Here is a 26,863-nt window from a genome sequence, read left to right as displayed (position 1 = left end):
AGAAAGGGTTGAAAGAGGGTTTAACGCAAAGTGAAAAATCAATTTAAAGAATTAATGATAAAAGCATGTTATTTATAAACATCCATAGATTACAATAATGCACATACAAAGGCATACGATCCAGTCTTGTTCTGTTTCACTGGTGCATGTTTAACATACAATGTACCATACAAATTAAGCTTTTAATGAGACATTCACCCCATAAACCAGTTTATAAAAACACATATCACATGCAAAATCTGTACATAGCAATGAAGTAGCATAAAAGTGGTCAAGTTTGTTTCACAGCTCTGACTTGAGACCCAGCCATCTCCAATATTTTCTCTCCAGTACCTAGAAAATAAAAGCACTATGTTAATAATAAAACAGTACTATTTTTTTTTTATTAGGGGTAGTGATGGTATAGTCGGTAGGGCATCTGACTGTCACATGGGAGGCTCGATTCCTGGGGTGGGTGATCTAAGATCGGAATTTTTCTGGCCTTGTCCCTGCATAAAGCAGCTCACCCAGCTTCAAATTAATGGGTACCTGGAGGATAAAGGTAGCCGGAGCATTTTGCTGATTACATGATCTAAAAAAAGCTAAGATCGAGAATTTGTGGGGCCTCTATGGTATGGTGCTACATGCACAAGGAACAGAGAGAGGGAGACAGAATCTCTCCTCCTTTCTTTCTTTCCATAAAAAAGGCTTTCCTTCTCTCTCTTTCCTTCTTTCTTTTTTCTTCTCTCCTTCTCTCTCTCTCTCCATCTTCTTCTTCTTCTGGAAAGAGAAAGAAGTGTGTGAGAGAGAGAGAATAAGGAAAGACACCTTCTCTCTCTCTCTTTCTTTCAGAGAAAAAAGAAGAGAGAGAGAGAGATGGAGGAAGAGGGGGCAAACCCCCCTTTATCCTCTCCTTCTTATCTCCTTTACTTTTCCTGTTCTCCTTTCTAAAAAAAAGGAAAGAGAGAGAGAAGGAAGAAGAATGGAAGAAATAAACCTCTTCGTTCTTCTCTCTTCCTCTCTCTCCATTTCAATCTTTCCTTCTTTCTTTCCCCTTTCTCTGAGAGAGAGAGAAAACAAAAAGAAAGAAGAAAGAAAGAAGGGGAGAGAGAGAGAATGAGGGTGGGGAGACAGAGAGAGAGAAAGGCAAAAAAGGAAGAAGGAAGGGAGAAAAGGAGAGAGAAAGAGACCTTGAGAGAGAGAGAGAGAGAGAAAGAAGAAGGGTTTAAGAACTAATTTTCTCACTTAAATTCATACCATTAAGCCACATTGTGGGTAAGCGGGTGCTTTGAACACCATTATGCTCTGGTCACTTCTACTGAATATTCATAATGGTATGAATTGGAGGTAGCGGCTCACTCGAACAAGGTCTTTCCCAAAATTTGGCAAAATTATCAATGCACCGAGGTTTTCTACAAAAGACTCTGGGATGTGCATGTTACTTGAAAATCATGCTCATGTTTTGTGTGCTGAACTTTCAGTTTGGAAGCAATCAGCAAAGGACCAAAATATTAACAGGAGAAATCAACTAATGTTTAATTTGATTTATTTTTCTTCACTTCTCTGCCACTTTTAGCTAATCGCGAAGATGAGGATGAGTGATGATATAATGAAATTGAAGGACCACTCGCAAAGAATGCCCAGGCCAAAATTCAAACCTGGGACCCCTGGCATCGTAGCACCCTGTGACAACGACAGAGGCCAGTAAAAACTGACTGATGTGAAGAAAGAACTTGTTCAGTACAACAAATAATCTTTGACCAAAGATTAGGGATGGACGATACCGGAAATTTGATATTGCGATATATCGTCATAGACGATACAATACAATTAGGGTTACCAGACGTCCGGATTTTCCCGGACATGTCCTACATTTTAGCCTAATGTCCGGCGTCCGGGAGGAATTTGAAAAATATCATAAATGTCCTACATTTTCAGAGTCACATAATATTAATTAGGAAAGTAGATAACAGAAAAAATCATGCAAGTTACAAATCTATGGACTGCGCTTCCAAACTCAATGGTGAAATTTATTTTGATTCAGTCATTGCCCAAAAGGAAAAAAGTTTGTCCTGCTATTAAAAATACCGAAAAACGGAAGCACTTAATGAGCAAAGTTTTGGAACCACTTTCTGATAACGTAACTGTTCAATGCCTGAGCAGAATCTCTTGCCTTAGGGGTTTATACTGATGGAACAAGGTGTTGCCATTCTTATTCAATATAATTTGATTGTAAAGCAGGGGTATAGAGAACAAAGTTATTCAGGGTGTCTACCAGTCAAGAAAGTCATGGAAGTCAAGAAAAGTAAAGAAATCAACATGTAGGTCAAGCAGTCAATAAAAAGGCAATAAATTATTCTTGTGGTCAAGAATTTTTGCTATCATAATGACTGATTGGTTGATTTAGTTTATTTTACTTAACTTTTTTCTGTCCCTTTGGTTAATCGCGAAAATGATAATGAATGGCGGTAAGGTAAGATGGATGAAGGGACAGTCACAAACGTATAAGGACAATCGACACAAGCCTCACATAAGATTATACTGGCTTGAGTCCAGACGCCAAAGCCTTGCTCGTCTGCCAAACACAGTTCAGGATTCATTAATACGAGAAAACAGATCTAATTCTCTTCTTAAATTCAGCTTCAGTTTTCATCTTAACTAGCCCTTTGGTAGGGGTTTTCAATAAATAAATATTTATTTTCTTAATTACTAATTTCCAATTTTACCTAAGTAGGGGTCGGATAAATAAACTTTGAGAAAGACGGGAAAAAGGTCTAGAAAAAGTCAAGAATTCTCGATGTGTTATTTTGGTAGACACCCTGTTATTGAACTAAAAACTACCCAAGATGAAACTTCTCGAACTTTAAACTTCTGGAATTTTAAATTACGGTAATTGCTGAATATTTGTTTAACATTACAGGTCATAATTCAAATGTTCAGAGGGTACTTTTATTACCATCAGCCCAACAGACTAACGAGATAAATTATTTTTTCATAAAGTCCGTAAAATGTCTGTTACTGGTCCCTATAATTTCAAAGATTTTGACTGTCCACTCTAACATAAATATAATTTGACTAAACCTGAAATTTTGAAAAAAATTGTCTCCTCAGAGAAGTACCACTTAAACCATGTAGTAAGAGGTTCATTGATTAGTATGATTGCAAGTCTTGGAATTTTGCATTTAAAAATTCATTAAGAATTCATTTTTTTAAAACTGAAAAGTGTAATTTTCAACTACTTTCTAACGTGCTCTATAGAAATATGTTTCATTTATTGAAAATGTTTTGTGTCCTACATTTTGATTTATTGTCCTACATTTTGGGACAGCATGTCCTACATTTCCCTTACGGCGATCTGGTAACCCTAAATACAATATATTTCCCATATCATGATATCGGAGCATATATATTGCCAAATATGGTGATGATATATTAGTGATCAATATATATCGTGACGATATATCACCAACACAATATATATTGACAAATAGCATGACAATATCACCCACATGATATATATTGCCAAAATATCATGACGATATATCGTCTAATTGATATTGCCTGGATGATATTTTTTCAATATCGTGATATATCGCCCAACACTAGTGTCAGCCTTCAAAAAGAAGTTGCTGCTTTGTAAGTAAAGACAAAAGCATTGGTGATTGCTTTCGTACAATGAGCATGTTGTTAGAAGAAACAGACCTACAATTAAATCCAACACTGCTGTATGTTTGTTTTCAACATCTATTATCCAGCTTTTCTACTGTTCGTATTTATCCTTATCATCTTGTGAATATCGTTATCACTGAACGAATTAATACCAGCTTGTAAACATTAAAAAATTGTACGTCACCTAAATTAATCAAACATTATACAGGGTAATTCAAAATGAATGGTTCAAATTTACACAGTTATTATGACGTTACTATTTATAATAGAAAAATCAGACAATGCATCAACATGAAGAAAAACTGTGGAAGTTTGTACTCACATGACTCTCATTCCAAACATTCAACATGGGAACCACATGTAATGCAGTAAACATCCAAACCATAATCAAGTACATGCTACACACGAGACAGCAAATCATTGTCCATGGTTTCGAAGACACTAATAATTCACAGTTGTAACTTTGGCAAATCTTTCTGAAAGGCGAAATATGTGCATTACTACCGAAACACATGTGGAAATGTCTTTGCACCATTGTGAGTGAATCAGTTCTTGATAGCTCCAACACACAATACACCTACTGGTTACTAGCCATTTTGCAACACTGGCGATCCTGGTGGAACAGCGGCAAAGCAGCATAAGCCCACTTAGCGAGAAGAAAACTTCTAGTGTTTTTCTCTATATTGAGGCCTTGTCTGATTTTCTGTGATAAATAGTCAAGTTGCAACATTCATTTTGAATTACCCTGTATATTCATTATGTGTAAATAAACACCTGAAGAGATTTTGTGTTGATCTTTCATGGTCACGTGTATTTATATTGAAGGGAGGCGCATGTACATTTTGACAGCAGAGCGGAGCCATGGTAGCAAAATGTTTGAAAACACCTGCTCTATGCCAAGATTCTTTAGAAGCCAAATTGGCTGAATCTGACATTGGTTTTGGCTCTAGTTTTAAAGATTCCAAGGAAACCATCATGTACATAAATACGTGGGTGACACTAAAAGTTTTTAGCTGCGGTAACACTGATTGCAGCAATACATTGTCTCTAGGATATGTTGAAGTTAGTAGTCTGTGAAGTGTGATAATGCTGCAGAATTTATAGTTGTTAATTGTTGTGTGCCAGAAATTAGTCAATTATTGTCGTGTGTGTACAGTAAAATGGATTTAACACGGGAGCACTTCAGAGCAATTATTTTTTACGATTTTCGAGCAGGTTTAACGCAGCTGCAATGTTATGAAAGGCTCCAAAATGCATTTCAGGAGGAAGCCCCATGCCGTGCGACTGTGTTTAATTGGTTTTTAGAATTTCGACGTGGACGTCAGAAACTCAGTGATGAATTACGTGATGGTCGTCCTGTGACAGCAACTTCTCAAGAAAACGTCGACAGAGTGCGTCGCATGATAGAGGAGGATAACTGGGTGACATATGCAGTTATTAGTGCAACACTGGGTATTGGTATCAGTCAGGTTCAAACGATCCTGCATGACCGCCTTGGTGTCAGGAAGCTCTGTGCCAGATGGATCCCACACCATCTTACTCAGGAGCAAAAGCAGGCACGCATCACATGGTGCATGAAAACGCTGGACAAATTTAACCAAGGACAATCAAATGCAGTGTATGACATCGTAACAGGTGACGAAACTTGGGTGTACTGTTATGAACCCGAGAGCAAACGACAGTCGACACAGTGGATCTTTCCAGATGAATACCAACCAACAAAAGTCAGGAAGGGACGAAGTGTTGGCAAACAAATGGTTGCCACTTTCTTCAGTCGGACGGTCCATATTGCAACAGTGCCGCTACAGGGACGTCGGACCGTTAATGCTGAATGGTACACTACGGTTTGTTTACCGGAGATCGTACTGAAAGTTCGTGAAAAACGCCCACGAAGTCGCATTATTGTGCATCAAGACAATGCGTGCAGTCATACAGCAGTACGAACAATTGAATTCTTCAAAGCCTCCAACATCGAAGAAATGACTCATCCTCCTTACAGTCCCGACCTTGCCCCTTGTGATTTCTTCCTGTTCTCTAAAATCAAGGATACATTACGAGGTTCTTCATTTCCTACGCCCGAGGAGGCAGTCACCGCCTTCGTTCAGTGCATTCAAGAGGTGCCTGCAGATGTGTGGTCCCAATGCTTTCACACTTGGTTTGAGCAGATGAACAAGTGTATCAACTGTCATGGAGAATACTTTGAAAAATTATAGCATTCATACTTTTGGTCTCCAGTGTTTTACTTGCGTGTGTCTAAAAACATTTAGTGTGACCTATCGTATATAAAATTTTACCATTTTATTTTTGCTATGTTATGTCATGATGTTCTAAACAATTCCAAAGAGAACATTAGCTACTTGTGTATCAACATGTGTATCCTTATTCCTTGACAGGTTTTCTCTTTTTGTAGATAAAAATATTCTGAATTATGCATATCTAGATATATAGGGTGTCTCAGAAATAGTTTGCTTTTGAATCTGCCCTCTGGGGTAATTCACACATGATGGAGAAATGAGATAGATCGCAAATGCTTGGCAACATTGTTAATATTTAGTTGCCATGGAGCACTTTACGGGGCAGCAATGTGCTTTTTGTGTTTGTGCGTTTTATAAAAACAATAATTCTTATGTTGTTGTGCGTCGTTTGTATCGGCATCATTATAACCTGGTAGGAATGAGAGACGTCCCAAGTGCAAATTTAATTAAATATTGGGTCAGAAAGTTAAAAAGCACTGGAAGCACTATGACGAGTAAACCGTTGGGATGTCCACAAGGTCATCAAGATCGAACAGAAATGTTGACCAGTCTGTTAGTGAGGATCCTCGTGTAATGCCTACCTTTACAATTCCAGCCTCAATTTGACACCAGCAGAGGAACATTAACGGTCACCATTTGTCCAATACTCTTTTCCATAAATAAAAATGTAATGTTTAAGCTTTCTTTTAGAAATAAATTTATCTTTATACAAAAAATGTAAGTATTTATTTTAATAGTTTTAAAAACGAACATATTTCTGTGACACCCTTTATAAATTGATTCATTCAGAATAAATCGTTGTTGTTGTTGAATTGCATGGATGATGGATTATGTCCACATAATAACTCACTGAAATGTGACTCAAACAGGATTTACACATGCCACGCTTTCCAGATTCCACCGGTGGATGGGCTGGTGCACTGCTGATGCATGTTTTGGCATTCCGTATTTCACCAGGGCACACCAAAGCTTTCACCAGATTAAACCATGCCGTCATCATTTTACATTGTGAATCACAATGGCGTTGTCTGCACTGGAACTTGTTCTGATTCATGATGTGTGTTCTATAGGCAATAGTAAGGAATGTCACGCCGATTTTGTTGCACGGAAGGGAAATAAACTGGATGCAGGCATAAACTGTTGATATTTTTAATACTATTGCTTCTTCACTTGCACGCAAAGTGAAAGAAAGTATGCCGTTGCATCAAAACTGTTACGTACCTACGTGCCTGAAATCAGTTGTATATACAGTGGAGTCTTGCTTATCCGACATTACGAACCTAATACAGTAATCATATTTTACAACAATACAGAAAAAATTAACTCGAAAAATAAACTTACAGTTAGTCAGGAGAAACTAAAAATAGACTACGCTCACACTCGCAACTTGCAGTTCTTGTTGCCAATTGATGATTTTTTTTTCCGGTGGCATGTTGGATAAGCGAAGGTCGGATAAACGAGACTCTACTGTAGTTCAAGTGGACGATAGATGGCGGCGCGTGGCAAATAGCATAGTTACATCAACTAGAGGAATAATGTGAAAGGAAATCAAACAAAAACAAATGTATATAGTACAAAATTATTACTGGCATCTGATTAATAATAATATGTCAACAATGAACTGTGTAAAGGTGTTATAATATAATGATCGATCACCTTAGCTATGACATGTCAGCATGAGGAAAGTCAAGAAGCCAAAGAATGGTGTTCGATTTTGAGTCTTTACCATCTAATAGGAACAAGATTTCCTATTAGATTTTTGGTTGTATTTCCCTTGGTGGAACCAGGTTCTAGGCAGCCCCAGAGCACTACTGACTTGAGCATTGTATTACAGCACCAGATTGAGGTTGGCGCGGGATTGGCTGCAACCTTCAATTATCCCTTTTGGTTGTGTTGGCGGTGGCGCAGTATTCAAACAGCGTTCCGAAAGTGGGATATTTAGATATTCAGGGCAAACGCAGAAAGAAATAAGGTCAACGTGCCGGTAGGAAGACCCATAAAGCCTTGTTAGAAAGAAGAAGAAGTCTATCTACGTGTATATAATTCAAATATAGAAGAAGAAGCCAACGTCAGAAGAAGAGACGTAGAAAGAAGAAGGCAACATAAGAAGAAGATACGTTGAAAGAACAAGCCAACGTCAGAAGAAGAGAGATAGAAAAAAGAAGAAGCCAACATCAGAAGAAGAGACGTAGAAAGAAGAAGAAGCCAATGTCATATGATAGAAGAGGAAGACTTTAGGGATATAAGGACCTTAAAGCCGAGATTGTGGAAAGAGAACCACATGTATTGAAATGTATTAATCTCATGTTTTCAGAATATACGGTGGTTTCGTCCTTCTGTTGTGGGTAAACTGATTGTTTCCTTTCATAAACCTTTTGACATTTGTTACTCAAATTTAATAGCCCGAGGTATCTCATGTCTTTATCCCTGAGCTAAGCTGGACGGTGTCTGTACCTAAAAGGGTGTGGCAAAACATGCGTCCCATCTTCTGTTGCAACATGCAGGAAAGCATCCATTTGCAATATTCGAGATTTTTACAAAAGAATACCACTTAAATTCGTAGTGCACTTGCAAAATAAGATGTCGTTAAGTGAAAATATGTAATATTCATGAAATATCTTCTGTGATTTAGTCACTGATGGCAAATTTTTCCTGATAAAACGCGAATATGCGTGCATATTCCGAATCTAACTTTCATTTGTTTTAGTATGAAGCTTTCCTGATTTCAGTGAATTTGACGTCATTTTAGGTGCACCAGTCTGATGCACGCTGGTGAATTCTGGAAAGTTCGGATGATGTCCTGGCATTCTGTGGTGTTACCAGAATGGCAAAATTTATACTACAGGGATCTCTGTGTAAGCATTGTCTATTCAACGTAGTATGCATGGAACATATAGAAAAATCAAAGGAATACACATTTGGTTAAGCCAGACATTTGTTTTGTGGCTCCTTCATTGGGCACTAACAATGACTGTTAGGTCCCAACACCTGTAGAGCTACAATTTTATTAATTAATTAATAAAGTATACTTACTTGATTCATCTGTGATTTGAACAAAGTGTGTCTTAATCACAGAGTTACTCTCCAAGTATTCAACATTTGAAGGGCTCAACTTCTCCCCAAGATGTTTGAGAGCATTCAGAATCTCAACCTACAATATATATATAAAAAAAAATGAACGTAATTCTGGAAAAAGAAAACATTGCCAATAATTACCTATCATATATTTCCATAAATATTCTGTCAGTAATTTTATAACTGTTGTTGTTTTCTGTGGTATACAAAGGCAAAATTCATGTGCATTATTTTGTAGTACTTACATAAACTCGTTTCCAATTTGTAAAACTTTCCATAATCTTGACTAAGACAAGTAATAATCCTGATACATTTTCAAAAATATGCCTCATATGCAAAATAAAACAAAATATGAACCTATTTATGGCAAATTTGCAATTTAAATGTGGTTTCATGTACTTATACTTTTGTCAGAATTCATAAGGAAACAATTGTATTTTAAATGTGTCTTTTCAATACATTCTCTATGTACATCACATACATCAAAGGAGTGGATATTTCACTCAAATCTGGCACTAAATGTTTGCCATTTCATATTATATTAGTAAATTTCATACCGACAAATTGATGCATGTTAGTAAAGCAGTTTTGCACATTTCAGTATAACATTTTTCCATATTTCTTCTCAGTGTGATTCATAATACAAATCGAGATAACTCTGCTGAATATCAAGAAACAATGGATGAAAATCAAGAACATCTACGTGTGGATGAAAAAAAGCTAAATTTAATGTCAGTCAAATTTTGAAGCATTAGAAATTATGTTTGCAAATAACTCAATACTAATGGGTAGAGATATGTATATTTCATTTTTGACGAAAACACGAAATGTGAAATAACACATTATGATGGTAATTTTTCATGTTGAAAAGTGTGAGGTGCATTTTCTTGCATGCTTTGTTGCGAAACAAACTCTTAAATGCGAAATTTAGAGTTTATTTACTGACATGACACTTTCTGAAGTCTGAAGCATCCTGCGAGTTATGGAATTCAGGGAAAGTTGATTAATTCTGCTGTAAATATTTGAGAAGCAAAAATGGACTCCTTTACACAGGAACAAACTTAATACTCTGATAACTACATATGAAGGGAAATGTTTATTTTGTGTAATAAGTGTAATTTTTAAATCAAATTTAGAGTTTTATTCACCATTTTAACAAAGAAGTACCACTTTTAATCCAAAATCTTGATCCTTGATTTATCATAAATACAGTACAACCTCGGTTTTACATTTTTCAGGGGACAGACCAAAAAGAAAAAAAACTTAAAATGTGGGAAAATGTAAAATACAGAAACATTTTATAACATTTTCTCTGTTGGGACCATCAAGTTACAATGTATAATGAGAGAAAAGGTAAAATCTGGAAACAAAATTGGGGTTCCACTGCATAAGGACCTACTAATGGGTTAGTTGATATTACCTTCTGATTACAGAACTCATCTGGAGAAAGTTTTCCTAACCTTCCATCCCTCTCCACTTCGGCTAGTCTCTGCTGCAATTGGCCAGGCTCTCTCCTTGCGAACATTCGTATTACGGCAGGTGTATGAAATGCTTCACTTATAGCTGCCTGTATTGCCTGAAATAGTTACCGAATTATTAATTGCACATTTGCAAGAAAACTATTGGTGAAAATGATAGATTAAATTAATTTATAAACATGATTGATTCATTGATTTGGTGTTTTAAGTCCACTTTATGCACAGTCAGGCTAATCGGGACTGGACCTACAGTTTAAAGTGGGGTCCGAACCACTATATGCCTCCACTGGGTATCGAACCCGGGACCCCTTGATTACAAGGTGGCGACGAATTTATAAACATTACTTCTTGTTGATTTGCTTTGTTTTACTTCGCTTTTTGTGCCACTTTTGGCTTATTTGCAAAGATGGGGATTAGTGATGACATGATGAAAATTGATGAATAGACTCTCACAAACATCCATACCCAGGCCAGGATTCGAACCTGGGAACCCTAGCGTCGTATTGTGATGTGCTAACCACTCCGCCACGGGGGCCGGCATTTCGTATCATGCCCAAGGCATGACTCGAATCCGGGACCCCGGGCGCCATAGTCCGATAGCCTAATCATTTCATAAAAAGGGCCCGAGTATGATAGAAGCTGGAAAGAGCTTCTTTCAAGCAAATGCCACCTGCGATCTTCAGCGGATGTAAAAATCCGCTGATACGAATTCTTCCGGAATCGCAGGAACAATACTGCAAACACAGCTTTACGCTGAAAGCACCGTTATTGAGAGACGCGGTCTCTCAACGGCCGAAGTTCGAATTTTGTTTAAATAGCTTGAGAGAATATTTCTCTCCCCAGTTGGTATCTGAAATCTATCGCGTGCACAGTTAGTGCCTCGGAATTATACAAGTTGTTGAACTAAGAAAGTTATGGCATGAATAGTTGTTACCGAACGTTACAAAAGGAGTTACAGCGAGGAGAAGTACAATATCGGAAAGTAGTTTTATTTCAGGAGAGTTTCATCAACGAACCAGCCAGTCGATCCTCACTTCCAGATCTACAGGTAACGAACGTTCCTCTATCCTTGTCTTACATTCTCTCACACCCTTGCGAGACCAGTCAATTGTAGTGTTTAAAGTTAATCGTGAGTGTAGTTCTTATTTCACGGGGCTAGCCCCCTTGCTTGGTTAAGTGTAGACGTAGCTTTTCAGAGTTATACCCCCTCTTACGATACACCTCTTGCAGCCAAATAACTTCGAATATCAGGCTTCACATAGCCTATCTACGATCCCTTAATTTAAAACAATCGGGTGATTGTACGATTTATAAACATGAATCGAACACTTATGCTTCTAGCGTATTCACACATTTTTGATGGCACCTGCGGCCTCCACACTGGCAGTAGTTTTTATAGGCTTCCTGCTTATGTAATTTTGTGAAAGCACAAATCTTAAATACAAAACACCCTCACAAAACAAACTAGAAGTCAGTGAAAAATAAATGAAAATTAATATATTTTAAATTAAATAAAAATATACAATTTACAATTTCTTGAAACATGCAAGCAACATTTCTTCTTTCCCACTGCATAAAATCAAGGATTTTAATACGTTTTACACTTACGCAAAAACTTCCAGTTTGAAAGCTCGACAAAACAAAAATACACAAATGTATATCTTACTTGTGTTGAACAATGTAATTTTATGTAACAAACTTCTTCCTTTTCAAAGATTATATAATTTTTATTGTACCTAACTGTGTATTTTATGGCACATATGAAATTACTTAGATTTTTTAAGAAGAACCCCCTCCCCCATAATAATGAACATTTTTGTTTATGTCATGAAACAGTAAAGCATAGTGCACACTGCTTTAAAGTCATTAGAGGTAATAAACAAAACTCGGACAGTTATGTTTAGCATCACTTTTAGTTTTGTCCCAAAGAACAGTTAATTTAAGATTGTAATTTGTTAAAACTGAACAACATACATTATATTTTATTAACCATACAGTAAACATAATTCATTTTTTAAAAAGTTCAACTCTATGCTTAGCCTAATCAGGATTGAATTCAAACTACTGTGTATTAGGAATCAAACCTGCAACCCCTTAGTTACTGGGTGACAGCATTATCCCTGCACTATTGGGAAGGCACAGTCAAACATGCAAATAGTACATTAGAATAAAACGTTAATGTATACAGAAAAACAAAATATAATTATGACACAAAATTAAAACAATATAATATGAATCAGTGCATTTAATGTTCATAAACTTATCTCTATTTTGATTATATAGGGTGTTCATAAAGTCTGGAACGAATGGCAAAAATGAAAAAAAAATGCATGAAAACTTGCTTTAATAAATCACCACAAAACCCTGTTTCACTAGTCCACCATCAATTTCCAAACACATGACCATGTTGCCCTGGATTCAGTCCAACATTTCCAGGTACAAAGACATGCAGACTGTAGTAATACATTCACAAATATGATCAAGATATCTGATTTTCACCGCACACACCTGTGCCTTCAGAATACCTCAGACAGCAAAATCTAGTAGGTTTAGGTCTGGTGACCATGGAGCCCATTCCACCAGTCCGCTCCTGTCTGTCCACATTTCAGGGAAAAAGGAAATCCCATTGGTTCCAGACTTTATGAACACATTGTAATATTTTCACACATTGTAATATTTGCAATCTTGTGAAAACTTACCAACTGCATCGAATTTAATTGGTCCACCAAACTAACATTGCCCGAGATCAATTTCGAGAGGCTTGTGTTGAAGTCGTTAAGCTGTGCAAGAGTCTCTGCTTTTGTCTCCGCATATTCACTAGGTTCAAGATCTTCACTATTGGCAAAATAAAGAACAAATTATGAATAAATATTTTTCAAAATACCTGTAAAGTTACATTAATTCTATTCACAATACTAGGAGTGTGCAGGATAAAAAAAATTCTGGTCTGGATGAGATTTTGTTAAATCTCACCTGGCCAAATGGGAGGACTTAAAATATTGTTATATTTTTGTATGGTTCACTTTTTAAAATACCCTCCTTTGGACATATTGTATTTTGTGTCTGGCATGGTAATTAACCATAAAATAGCATTCTATTGCCTTGATGGGACCTTAGGTCCTCCAATCTTCTTGTTTATGCCACCATTTTTTTTTTAAATATATATATATATGCGAGTATCTAAGACCTCCTACTTAGTAACGTATTATTTTTATTTTGTTATTTAGTTTTTAGGTATTTTTGTAGAATACTACTACTAATAATGTAAGGATGTTTACCTGAAGAATTTTTTGAGATGCATCAGAGTCGATATAATTTTTAACATCAAGTATGTAATGCATTTTATGCACCACTACACTACATTTTGTACACTACCAAAATTAAACAAAAATAAAGAGAGAAGTTAATACATATTTGTAAAAAGAGATGACAGCAAATGTGTTTAATATCGTATAATTTAGGTTGGGATCACTTAGGTACCCCACTTCATCGTTTGCGTTAACTTTTAGACCATGGTCGGGCAAGGGTTAATCCTGACATTCAGGCTGAGAAAAATTCTCTGCGAAATTTTTTGGACGACAATTGTTCAAACTTTCTCAAGACTAAAAATCTCAAAACTCTACACACTATTACTCCCTCAAAGTATTGTTTTCATATTTCTGGAATAAAATATGCAAAGCCCAAGAAATGTCAAAAACCTTAAGCACTGAAAACATCTAGAATTAACTACTTTTAAACATCATCATTTTGAATTTCCTGACTCAGCAGGATCCCTAAAAAACTGGGATGGGAATTTTTTTGCAATTCTGATAGCCTCATACATTACTGAACTACACAAACTATGCCAAGTGTCTAAGCTCTCCTTTAAAATAAATTTTTGTTGTCTCAGTCTCAGACCCCAAGGCTCGACTCAATACTTGAACTCTTCGAGAGTTGCACATCAAGAGTACTTCGTTACAATTATACGAGGCACATGGAAAAAAAAACCCAAGGAGGCTGATAATTTTTTACTTGGGACTGGCAACACTGACAAATGTGTGCATGCATGGAAGCATACTTTAGTATTCTGTGCCTCCAACAGAGGTATATTTCTGTGTGGGGGTGCGTACCTGCGAGTAGCAGGAAGTTGAAATGGCTGCGGTAATACAAAATTCCGCCAAATGCGAGGTGAGGTCGGTGATTAGATTTCTCAACGCAAAAGAACTGAGTGCAGCTGACATTCATCGGGAATTATATGCCATTTACGGACAATGGTGCCATGCTTTTCGGGAAGGACTTTCAAATGTTCCGTGCAGAGTGGCAGGCCTAGTGTTCAGACGGACAACCTTCTGCAACGTGTTGATGAGAAAGTGCGATCCAATTGCTGTTTCACCATTACTGATCTAGGCAAGGAGTTTCCTGAAGTGGCTGATAAAACATTGCACCAAATTGTAACGGACGATCTGGGTTATCGCAAATTGTGAGCGAGGTGGGTGCCAAAAATGTTGACGAACACTCACAAAGATGAAAGAATGAAATCAGCACAAGACTTTTGGCCCACTGGGAGAAGGATGGGGATGACTTATTTTCTCACATAGTGACTGGAGACAAAACCTGGATATTGTACGTCACTGGTGACTAGAAGCAGCAATCCATGGAATGGTGTCGTTCCGGTTCACCGAAACCAAAGAAATTCAAGAAAACACCATAACATCGCAAAATCATGGCAACCGTGTGTTGGGACCAAAAAGGTGTAAATCTCGTGGAATTCCTGAACCCGGGACGAACCATCACAGCAAATGTGTATTGCCAAACACTGTCTAATCTGCGACGTGCCATCCAAAACCGGCAAAGAGGAACGATACGGTCTGGAATTCTGCTTATTCATAACACCCACCCACACACAGCTGACCGTACTGTTGCGACAATTCCAAAATTCCGATAGGGACGTTTTAATCACCCACCATACAGTCCCAATCTTACCCCAAGTGATTACTTTATGTTCCTTCACCTCAAAAAGTGGCTTGCTTCGCAACGTTTCGATGCTAGTGAAGTTCTCGAGACGATCCCAGGTGGCAGATTTCTACGCAGAGGGTCTACGTAAACTTGTTCCACGGTACCAAAAATGCTTGGAGCATCATGGTGACCATGTAGAAAAATAGCCAGGGTATGCACTTGTATAGCATCAAAATAAAAATTTTCTCCGCTTGATTTTATTCTCTGTAATAACCAATTGGTCCTTTTTTTTACATGCACCTTGTACAATACAGTTTATTAGGATACTGACATTTTTTCTTCTATTTATTATTTATAATATAAAAAAGGTAAAGTGCTCCCCTGTGCTTAGCACTATGCCATGAAGGCATATAGGGGGTGTGGGGGTAACGTCCCACACTTTCTTGATCCAGTCATGAGTGGGGGTGATGTGATCAGCTTCACGCCCCTGACTGCCTTTACCCCCCAGGGTTTCCCACAGGTAACCATTTTGGTTAATATACAGTGTGCTTTAAAAGTCCTGCAGGATTCTAAAAAGCTATAACTTCAAAGTAATAGGTTTATTAACGAAATCTTGTTTTCTTACACAGATGAAAATTTAAAATTTTGTTCTCCCCACACTGATGAATGGTGCGTGTGCAGGTGATTCCAAGATGGCATCAACGCAGAAAAAAGCTCAGTGTGTGTTATGGCTTGCGGAGTTAAAATCTTGTCTTGGTGCGGAGACATATGTGGGGACATGTCAAGACCTAGTTGTATGCACATAAACCAACAGATCTTGACGACGTGAAGTTCAAGATACGTGTTGTGATTCACAACATACTGGACTACCACCATCAGAATGCAATTCTTGGATTCAAACAAAGATTGCAAGAGTGCTTGGACATGAATGATGCCCTGCTGTAGATCTTGCAATGAACCAAACAACATCAAACATTAATTTTAAAGTTTCCAACATAATTTATTTCGTTGTAAAAGTTTTAAGTTTTTAGAATCCTGCAAGACTTTTACAACACACTGTATACACATAATATAATAGAATTAGTAGTTAGAAGTTGGTTAATGTAGTCTAATTGTAATCAGTATTATACAATTAATTAAAAGTTAGTAAGTGAAGAATAAGAATAATGAGTCATTCATATATTTGTTTCTATTATTTTCTCTGCGTCGTTCATTTAGTTGTGTGTGAATTGGAGGGGTGTGCGTGATCCCGAGCAGGCAAATACCGAATGGGCATTTTAAAAAGTCGTTAATTCTTGACGTTTTCTGCATTGCAAGTGTCTGGAATTTATCGAAAATTGTTAATTTTTATTCCACAAATGCAAAAACAATAACTTAAGATGAAAATAACATGTAGAATTCGAGATTTCCAGAGCTTCGGGAAATTTCGTACAGTTCTAGTCCCGAAAATTTCCCGACTTTTGTCGGAAATGGTAAATATTTCCCATCCCGAATGTCGGGATTTAAAAAAATTGCCTGTTCCAGCCCAAAAAAATTGTCCCGCACACCCCTAGTGAATTGTAATATGTTACACATACTTCAAATGTACATTACATGTTAACATTGTTGATGATAAAAAAAAACCTGATGATTTGGTTTCCATTAATTGTCTACTCTGGAAACCTGAACAGTTTAGGTATAGCACAATTACATTTCTTACTAGAGGGTAAAATTTATAACTTCATAGTTTTGATATCTGTTATAATAACCAATGGTGCAACAGCACATTGAGGGCCTGGCTCTACCTACTAACTGCCGGCTTCACTCCCACCTGCTGAAGTACGAGATCATCCAACAAGTTACAGGGTGACGTGTGGTCAGAACGACAAAACCCCAGTCGTTGTAGGTTTCCATGACCTGGTTACGCTACTCATGCATAGCTCCCGAATTTCCTCACGGTGGTGGGTGGACACCGTTCTCATACATGGCCGAAATCTCAGAAGAAAAGTTGTTACGCTTTCCCAGGAGATTCGAACCTGTGCACATCCCAAAGCTGGAGCCCAAATCATGACACGTACCACACTGCCACGGTGTAGGATTTTATTTACCGACAACAGCCGATAGTTTTCTGGCATTTTGATTTATCGCGGGGTCTGCAAAATTTGAAGTTTGCTTTTATTTTGTACTAATATTGTGTGGACAATTTATTTTGTGAGTTATAACAAGCATTGTAATACTACCTCATAATGAGAAGGTTCATTTACCAAATGGCTTCTGTACTTGTTTTAAAAATGAATAAATGCAGAACACAATTTGCTACACAATACTTTCAGAACCTTCTTCAACAGTAGCGTAAAGTCTTGTAGTAAGCAAGTCCAGAAAAATTATATAATTTTTAAACCTGTTTATTTCATAACTGACATTATATTTCCCAACTAACTTTGTAACAAATATAAAACCTTCATAGGATTTCTTCTTGCTTCTACAAAGCTGCTAGGAGTGGGTCTGTGGACCACTAGTAAAGAGCCACTTATCCAATGCTTTCCTGATATTCGAATACCAGAATTTTTCACAATTAAAATTTTACTCTTTCTTAATGATAATAACTCATCGAAGTTAATTTTGATATTAATGATGGGAAATATCAACTTCTTAAAATATGTAACTTAATTCTAATGTTCTGCTATGCAACTTCATTTCCCATAATAAATATGAGGAAGATACTCTGCACTTTTCGAAAGTCCTGCATTGATGCATCGGTAAATTCTAATTTCATGTGGTATGACTCCTTTCTCGGTACTCTTGATGAGTACGCCCGCAAGAAACTTCAAAATTTTTAGTTGGGGGTTGGGAAGATTGTCATTCATCTGAACGCTTCTCGTTGTTTTTAGCATGCAGATATGCATTGTACACAATTTTATGTGGTGTGAGTTATGACATCATGCACGAGGAATGCCTATGTTGTTATAGTGGAACCACAAGCAAAACAACCTGCGCAGACCCGCAACTCCTGTGCACCATACTCCCGCGAGGGAGGGGAGGGGGGAGAGTTGACCATGCTTCCTTCAAGCCCGAGCTGAACGGAAGAAGGGAAAGCTGCGCGGGGAGTTTTCGTCCAAGGTTTTCTTTCCTTTTGGTCGCTCTATAGGTTAGGCCTGTACGTTTTCTACAATATTTCAAATTTACGATTTCTTCAATTGAGAGCCTGCCATGTATATTCGTGAGTTGCAGGCGGAAGGTTTAGTGGACCAAAACAAGAAAAGTGTTAAGTGTAGCAGATGTTATTTTTTAAAATTTACACATATTTCCTCATTCTTGGATAACGAAAATTGAATACAATAAACGGGGACAGTGATAATTTACCATTTTTCTTACATTAGGACAGTTACTTTTCATGGTGATAGTAATTACACTTTATCCTTCGATATCCGCCATTGATTACTTGGGTGTATGATGAAAATTTCTTTAAATAAGTGGCGAAAGTGGTAAGGAATGTGAAGGATTGCATGTGCTGTGGTTACATTTCGAGGATAAATATCTCACTTATTTGTGGTTTCCGCATGTTAAAATCACTTTCAGGTACCTTAAAACATCAAAATGTGCAGATTGGAAAATAAAAAGTTGGAATTTTCAAGGGTGTATGGTCGGTCACCAGCCCCCGCTTGATAGATATTGCAAGTTACACAAAAATAAACAACTGTTACTTATGGTAATTTGAAATAATAAAGATTAATAAATGCCTTTAGTTCCAAACAAATATTACCCAATCTTACCGACATTCTTCCAAGTCTGCCAGTTGCTGCACGAGACGGCTGAGTTGTTCTTCCAAATTCTTTTTCAATTTTTGTGTTTCTGCTTCTCCACGGGATGTCATTGTCTGACAAAAAAAAAAAAAGAATAAGTAAAGCAAATGCCATGCTGCAAATATTGCATACATCTACATCAAGATCTGCCCCACTTACTTGTCTTACCTCAAGTGGTAAAACACTATCATCATCCACACAATCTTCAACTGCATTCAGTCACACCCTTACCATCTTTCTTCTACAGAATAAACAATGTAACAGACAAGTAGCAGTTGCAAATTCAATCTGCTTCTTAACTCAATTGTGTTATTTGTTTGTTGGACTAATCTGTGTAACTCTTTCAAACTTCAGACAAGGGTAGGCCAAATCCATTTCAATTCAGGCAGATTTGAGAAAATCTGTCAGGGTGATGTCACAGATATCCATGAAACTGAAATATATTATTCTAGATACAAAATTATGAGACACATATTTTTTTGTTTTGCAACTTGAGGTATTGCTGTAACTACCCTGAAATTTTGCAAATTTTTGAGGGTGGCTTTTTCGAGACTTTGGGGGTCCAAAAGGGGGCTAATTTTTTTTTAATTTCATTCATAGCACACCCCAAAAGCTGCATATAAAGTTCGTTGTATAAAAGGTAAAGTGCTCCCCTGTGCATAGCACCACGCCATGAAGGCGTATAGGGGGTGTGGGGGTAACGCCCCACACTTTCTTGATCCGGTCGTGAGTGGGGGTGATGTGATCAGCATCACGCCCCTGACCGCCTTTACCCCCCAGGGTTTCCCCCAGGTACCCATGTTATTCGACGCTGGGTAGGCGCCGGGGCCGCTTCCACCGTTAGAAAAGTTCCCGGATTTGAACCGGCCGGGGATCGAACCCGGGACCTTTAGCATGGTAGTCAGACGCGTTACCGACTGAGCCATCGCGGCCACTTGAAGCCACAAGTTCGTTGTATATGCATTTGAAAAGGCTTTCAATAAACTTACAGATAAAAAAAAACAGAATCCAAATATCTTTAATAGTTCCTGAGAAACAGCCGTTTACAATTTTTGGCACCAAAACTCGTGAAAATTTGGTCCCAAACTTTGAGGCAGCCTAAGTCAACATTTTTTTTTTTCTTAACAAAAAAATATGTCTCTCATAATTTTGTATCTAGAATAATATATTTCAGTTTCATGGATATCTGTGACATCACCCTGACATCCCCTGCCTGTCTGCATTTGGAATAGGCCGGTAGACAAAACTAAGAATAATTCAGGCACCAGACCCTTTTTCTCTGGAGCCACCTTTCTTTCTTTTTCCAAATACGGGAGTTACCTCTGAATACAAGTAAGCAAGACATTTACAGCGAATACAAAATGCATGTGTGCATTTTATTTATAATATCAAATATTTTGACCACCTTATCCCAGCTTTCAAATACCTAGGCTGGCTCGACCATTCCACTCGCTGCTGCTTCTACGCTCTTACAGTGCTCTACAAAATAGTACATTCAAGCGAACCCCCTTACCTAATTCCACGATTTCAACCCCTTCGCGAGACAACGCTCTGCTGAACATCCCCTCCCACAAGACAGCATTTTAAAGAAATTCCTTCATGGTCACTGCTACCAGAGTATGAAATGACGTAAGAAACTCTTCTTCTCTCGGCCAATTGAAATCAAAATTTAAAAATAATCTTCTGGAGTCTACTTACCAATAGGCCTACTGAAAACCAGGAAAGACAATAAAATGAAACTTTTCTTGATGTGAATTTGTAGGACAAACACCGACTTAGTTCTCTGTAGTTTGAGTATTTTTGCTGTGTGTGTTTTCATGTTTTATGTGTATTTTTATTACTTATCTTACAGTGTATATGTGTTCTATTGTGTTTCTTTTCTTCTTGTTTTCCTCTTTTCGTTGGTATTTTGATGTTTTTAGTTTTTATGTATTTCACAACCTGTTAGCTAATCAAATCAACTTGTAAAATGTAAAGTACAGAATACAGATGGTTAAGTAGAAGAAAAGGCTTGTGCCTTAACTTCGCCATTCAAGACAATAAATAAATAAATAAGATAATGGCTGCTGGTAACAGCATAAATAAATATGTAATACATCCTAATGTATGGTCGTTACCATATCGCTGCAGAACAAACATTTGCAATGGCATCCTTATTATTCTGATTGGTAACAGTCTGTTATAGCCAAAACACTCTCTAGCCTTCTTAAACCCCAAGGTTCATGGCTGCAGCAACACAGGCCTTCCATCTTTCCCTATCTTTATCTATAGCCAAAACACAATTCTTCAATTTTACAGGAGAAAGTACTTACGTAACTGAGTTTCTGTAGACTTTTGAAAGGTCGTGGAAGAGTTCTCTCCATTTGTTCAATTTATTTGGCCGGTAAAACATGTATTTTTCAACATTAATGTCTCTGCAATGCAGAAAGGTCTTGCCTCCATTACCTTCGACTATGTGAACCAAATGTTCCGTGTGTTCGATGACGTAAACCCCGGCCAGTGTTTCAGACGCCATTGTTTTCCCAGAACATGACAATTTTAACTATGTCTGCCTAACCGGTACTTGTTTACTATCCTTTGGACACATTTATTTATTTTTACAGAAGAAACTACTTACTGTAATAAGTTCCTGTAGCATTGTCGAACATCGGGAAGGTGTTTTGTGTGATGTGGGAATGTTTCATAGCTGAAATTCATCTTGTTTGTTGAAAATTAATTCTCCGACGGAGAATAGCTAGCCCCACGAACCATTGGCGCGTGGATAGGTTAGTTCTGTTAGGTTAGGAAACATAGTTAAAATTTGGTGTCATGTTAGTATCAGGATCTAGAAATTGGAAATAATTGCGAACCATTGGCGTGTGGTTAGGTTAGTTCGTCTCAGGCAAGCGAAAAGGCTTATCAGAAAGACTTACTGGTAATGTGAAATATTGCAAATAATTTCATCAAAACAACGTTATTAAAATTTCAGTAACCACCAAACGTCTCTAATTCCCTTATTTTCGTATTTTTCACATTGATACTTACATATTCTGCATTCGTAAGGATTCTTCTATTTCGCATTTCGTTTTTTGCAGGCAAATAATCCCAATTTTCGAAATATCGACTATTTTTATTTTGTTCGCTTTTGCTTGCGTTACACGCGATATGGCGGAGAAATCTTGACTAGCGTAGTCCATGATCAGTGGTTAAGCAGTGTTGCACCCATCTTCATAGAAAAATACCTACTTTCGTGTTACTGATTTTGTATTTTTTCAATTTTCGAAAACTCCACGAACCATGCATGGATAGACACACGAACCATTGATAAATAGCCCCCTGAACCATGCACGGCAAGGTTAGGATAGGTTCTGTTAGGTTAGGAAAGACAGTTAAATTTGTTTTTCAAAATTATAATTTTTTTTTCGGGTTCGAAAACCCCACGAACCATTCATAAATAGCCCCACAAACCATTCACGGATAGCCCCACGAACCATTCACGGATAGCCCCACGAACCATTCATAAATAGCCCCACGAACCATTCATTAATAGCCCCACGAACCATGCACGGCAAGGTTAGGTTAGGTTAGGAAACATAGTTAAATTTGTTTTTCAAAATTAGAATTTTTTTTTCGGGTTCAAAAACCCCACGAACCATTCATAAATAGCCCCACTAACCATTCACGGATAGCCCCACGAACCATTCACGGATAGCCCCACGAACCATTCATAAATAGCCCCAAGAACCTTTCATAAATAGCCTTAGAGATACTGGGCGAAAGGGGGGGGGGGGTTTATAACCTCCATCAATCTCACATTAAGCACGACACTGATCCTGTGCACGTCATGTTGTCGCAAGTTCGTAATCAGAAATGATGAACAGTAACTCACGTTTATTTACGTTCTAGAACTGTTACACAGTTACAAAACCGCGTATTTGGAAACACTGACCGGTTGTTACGTCATGAAACGCTCGCAAATATTTGGTTCACGTAGTAGACAGACATCAAGGGAACAGCTTTCGTGCATCGGAGTGACATTAATGTCGAAAATTACATGATTTACCGGCAAAAAAATTTCAACGAGGTGAAAACAAACTTCCAAGACCTTCCTAAAGTATAAATAAAGCCATTTCGGTAAGTACTTTCTCCTGTAAAATTGAAGAAATACGTTTTGGGGATACGAAAATTTTACCACAATGTTGATACACCTTCAGGAATGTTCCACGAAGCAGATACGTAAGTACGAATGTCAAAAATTGACGAAACGAAAAAATTAGAGGTGTCCGAAGGATAGTAAATTTTTACCAAAAATTCAATTTTTTTTTTTCCAAATTTCCAGACGTGACCCCCGGTTTTTTACAACAAATTCATGGTTATGAGGTCAAAATTAGTTAGTATACCGAAAATTAACAAAATTGGAGACTTTCTCTATATTGTCAATTCGCTCCGGCACATGGCACAGTGGTTCCGATCCCACTTTAAACTGTAGGTCCAGTCCCGATTAGCCTTTTTGTGCATAAAGTGGACTTAAAGCAACAAATAAATCATGATAATTCAAATATACCTTTTGATTATCAGACACTTTAACATGCCTTATTAATGCAACTTAACAGTAATGTAGAGTTTGAAATTATTATTTTTATTCTTCTACACCCTTGAACATGCCGTACCTTATCCAAACATTCACTTCGATTCGCTTCCAAAAGTTCCAACCCAAGTTCCCCTAGGTCAAAAGTGCTGTACAATTTCTTCCAAACCGTTTAATATAAACAACATTTATACAGCATGATTGTATATACGGATTGGGGCCTCGCAATGTCGCCCAAGGCTCCGCGATATGTTGGCTACTCACAATATTAAGAAATTTTAATTGTCGATGGAGTTTGTCATTTCTACTTCAGCGTATCATTCTCTTGCGGCCCATAGACTATAGGATGGTCTAGTGGCAAATCCCCCCTCTCCGGGAGGGAGGCTCTCCAGATTCTTGGCTTCACCAGACTAGGTTCGCCTATGTTCACCAGTAAAGTAGCGTTTCTCCATGTTTCTCCGACGCGTTTCACACATGAAATGTCATGCTGACGAATAAACAAAACGTTATGAGTCATTGTACGCATAAGAATCCCAGGATGTTTACTTGACAAACGTTTTTTTGAATTTTTACTGCGTAATGTAGTAAAGAAGGACTGCCGTTGCAATTACAGGTGAAAATGAATTTAAAATGGTTCTAAAATAGTTCTACTCCACATGTTTGCATACCGCAGGCAAACCATCTATTTTTGTGTGCAGAACCTTTCTTTTCTTGCAAGAAATCTTTTTAGTATAATAGTGCTCCTATTCCGTGAAAATAGCATTTTTCATCCTCTACGGTTGAACATGATTCCATTTTGAACATTGTTTTGGTTATTTTTCCGATATTGAATCATGGAACTGTGCTGAAGTTATGAAGCTTTGTTTTTGCTTCTGGAGAAGTGATTCGCGTACGAGCGCTCGAGGTGATAGGTTCAGTCGTAAAACACGGTGCATATCCGACAGAGCAACACAACGCGAGTGATTGGTTCAATTTCGACGACGTTATTGACAAGTTAATTGCGTGTAGAGTGCAGTGCAACGATTTAGTGTATTTTTCCCCTTGGAGTATACCCTAGACAGCGACCCATTAGATCATCGTGGCTTCCGGCGGACAGCCGGATACCACCCAGGATGCCGCAATGTTGGACCCGAGAGAGAGGACGGCGGCGGAAGGACTAGTCGACCTGGCGACACAGGAATTTCCATTAAACCACCATGATGATGACATTACCATGACCGACTCAGTAACACGCTCAGGTAAACGGACCCTGGACGAGGTGAGTAAAAATGATAGCCAACAAGAGAAAATGTTCCGCCCCATTCAACCGGACACAAGACCTCCAACTCTTTGGTATTCGACCGATACCACCGGCCCATTTGTGGTCCTCTTAGAAGGACACAATCAAAACATTGGTAAACTTTCTAGTGGCAGTTTGGGCAACAAATTCCGGAAGGCCAACATACCCGTGTGTTTAGTGGAACAATGTGGCAAAAACAGGGTTCGGGCCACCTTTAAAACAGCCGATACAGCAAACGCTTTTGTGCGGAACGGGACCTTTCTGGACTCCCTGGGAGTCCGTGCCAAAATACCTCACAGCCTGATCCAACGGGAAGGGCTCGTGTATGGCCTCGAATTTGACGTGACAGAACAAGACATCTTAGACGGCATTGACTCACCATTTCGGGTCACATGCGCTAAAAGACTAAAGAAAAAAATCTGGCGCGAGGATGGTACTTCCCACCTCGTGGACACCAAGTTGATCTGCCTTACCTTCCATGGTAAACATCTACCTGAAAAAGTGCTGATCAACAAGGAAATCTTCACAGTCAAACCGCGAGTACGATCGGTGTTACAATGCTCTAGCTGTTATCGTTATAACCATTCCCAGATTCAATGCCGGTCTAAACCACAATGTGCCAACTGTGGACAAGAAAGACACGGGGACGGATGTTCCAACCCCCCTCACTGCAGCAACTGCAAGGGCCCCCATGGGGCACGTGACCGCCACTGTACCTTCTGGCAACGAGAACAAAACATACAAACTCGCATGGCGGAGGAAAATATCTCCTATTACGAGGCGAAGGCCAAACTTTCCGGTACCTTCCACCCACCCCTAACCCGGGAAGATATTTTAAACCCCCTGCTCAACAAGCGCGACTTCCCCAAATTGTCTCCCACACCCACCTCCACCCCCTCGAATGGAACACGCCAATTCGGCGCTTGGGACAATCCTTTCCATACCTTACAGACGCATTTTGCATCTGCACCCCCTACCCCAAGTAGTCGTCAGACCACCACACCACAGGCAGTGGAAACAGTCCGCTCCAAAAACAAAATCCAACCCCGCCGCTGGACTGGCAAGTCTAATCCTCCTATACCCCATTACCCCCAAAAGGAACAACCCCCAGACTCACACGTTAAGGCACCCAGCCCTAAAGTTGACAAAACAAGAACGATTTCTAGTTCCACGACATCAGAAGATGAATTTACCCCCTCTCCCCCCATTGGGCGTAACGCTCATCCGGCCCGGAGGGCCTCCCCGGACACGGTACCACCACTGAATTTGGAACCACAGCAAGTTCCATATCCCGATCAACAAAGAATCTACAAATCACTCCTGGACCTCATAACAACCTTATGGGCATCAGTGCTCCAACTATCAAACATACGCGAACAAAAGATTCTCATCCAGCAAATACAAGCCCTCACGACCCAACTGTTATCCATAATAGAAGGCTGATTACCTTTTCATTTTTGTTTCTTTTTCCTCTTCCTTTTTTCTCGTTTTCTTACCCTATTGACAAAATGAAGATATTACAACGAAAGCCCGCCTACCCCGGCACAGACCGCCTCCATGAATCTCTCTCCCCGTTTTATTTTTCCTTCCTCCCTCCCCCTCCATGTCATTCCCTGTTATCCTTCAATGGAACGTCCGCAGCTTTTCGGCTAGAAAATGCGAATTACAGAAACTGGTGGCGGATTATAAACCGCATCTCCTTAGCCTACAAGAGGTGAAAGGAACTCGATACGAGAACTACAGACTCCCACATTTCATCTCTTACGGTCCCCCTTTCCCCGCAACACAACGAGGTGTTGCTATATACGTCCATGAAAATATACCACATTCCCCCCTCCCTCTCC

General features: G+C 38.5%; 1 protein-coding gene across 1 annotated transcript; it reads right to left on the bottom strand.

The window, feature by feature from the left end:
- Nucleotides 1-42: 42 nt before the first annotated feature.
- On the bottom strand, nucleotides 43-24,127 carry LOC145996498 (protein LZIC-like). Its single transcript, XM_083132999.1, has 6 exons — nucleotides 23,823-24,127; nucleotides 19,144-19,247; nucleotides 13,156-13,291; nucleotides 10,399-10,554; nucleotides 8,937-9,054; nucleotides 43-333 (listed from the first exon to the last, which is right to left on the bottom strand). Exons 2-6 carry the CDS (start codon nucleotides 19,242-19,244, stop codon nucleotides 272-274), a joined length of 573 nt encoding a protein of 190 aa, XP_082989125.1. The 5' UTR covers nucleotides 19,245-19,247; nucleotides 23,823-24,127; the 3' UTR covers nucleotides 43-271.
- Between the last annotated feature and the right edge of the window lie 2,736 nt (nucleotides 24,128-26,863).

Source organism: Lepisma saccharinum, chromosome 12 (genome assembly GCF_977018435.1).
Source record: "Lepisma saccharinum chromosome 12, izLepSacc3.1, whole genome shotgun sequence".
Taxonomy (NCBI): domain Eukaryota; kingdom Metazoa; phylum Arthropoda; class Insecta; order Zygentoma; family Lepismatidae; genus Lepisma; species Lepisma saccharinum.
The sequence above is the reverse complement of the archived record's forward strand: the minus strand, read 5'-3'. Positions and strand labels throughout refer to the sequence as shown.

Bases quoted from the DNA above. Each gene is read 5' to 3' on its own strand.
- LOC145996498 (XM_083132999.1), bottom strand. From the start codon at position 19,244: ATGACATCCCGTGGAGAAGCAGAAACACAAAAATTGAAAAAGAATTTG. The intron at 13,292-19,143 runs GTAAGATTGGGT...TTTTGCCAATAG, and splicing joins GCAGACTTGGAAGAATGTCG to TGAAGATCTTGAACCTAGTG. The intron at 334-8,936 runs GTAAGTATACTT...TTTATTTTCTAG, and splicing joins TCAAATCACAGATGAATCAA to GTACTGGAGAGAAAATATTG.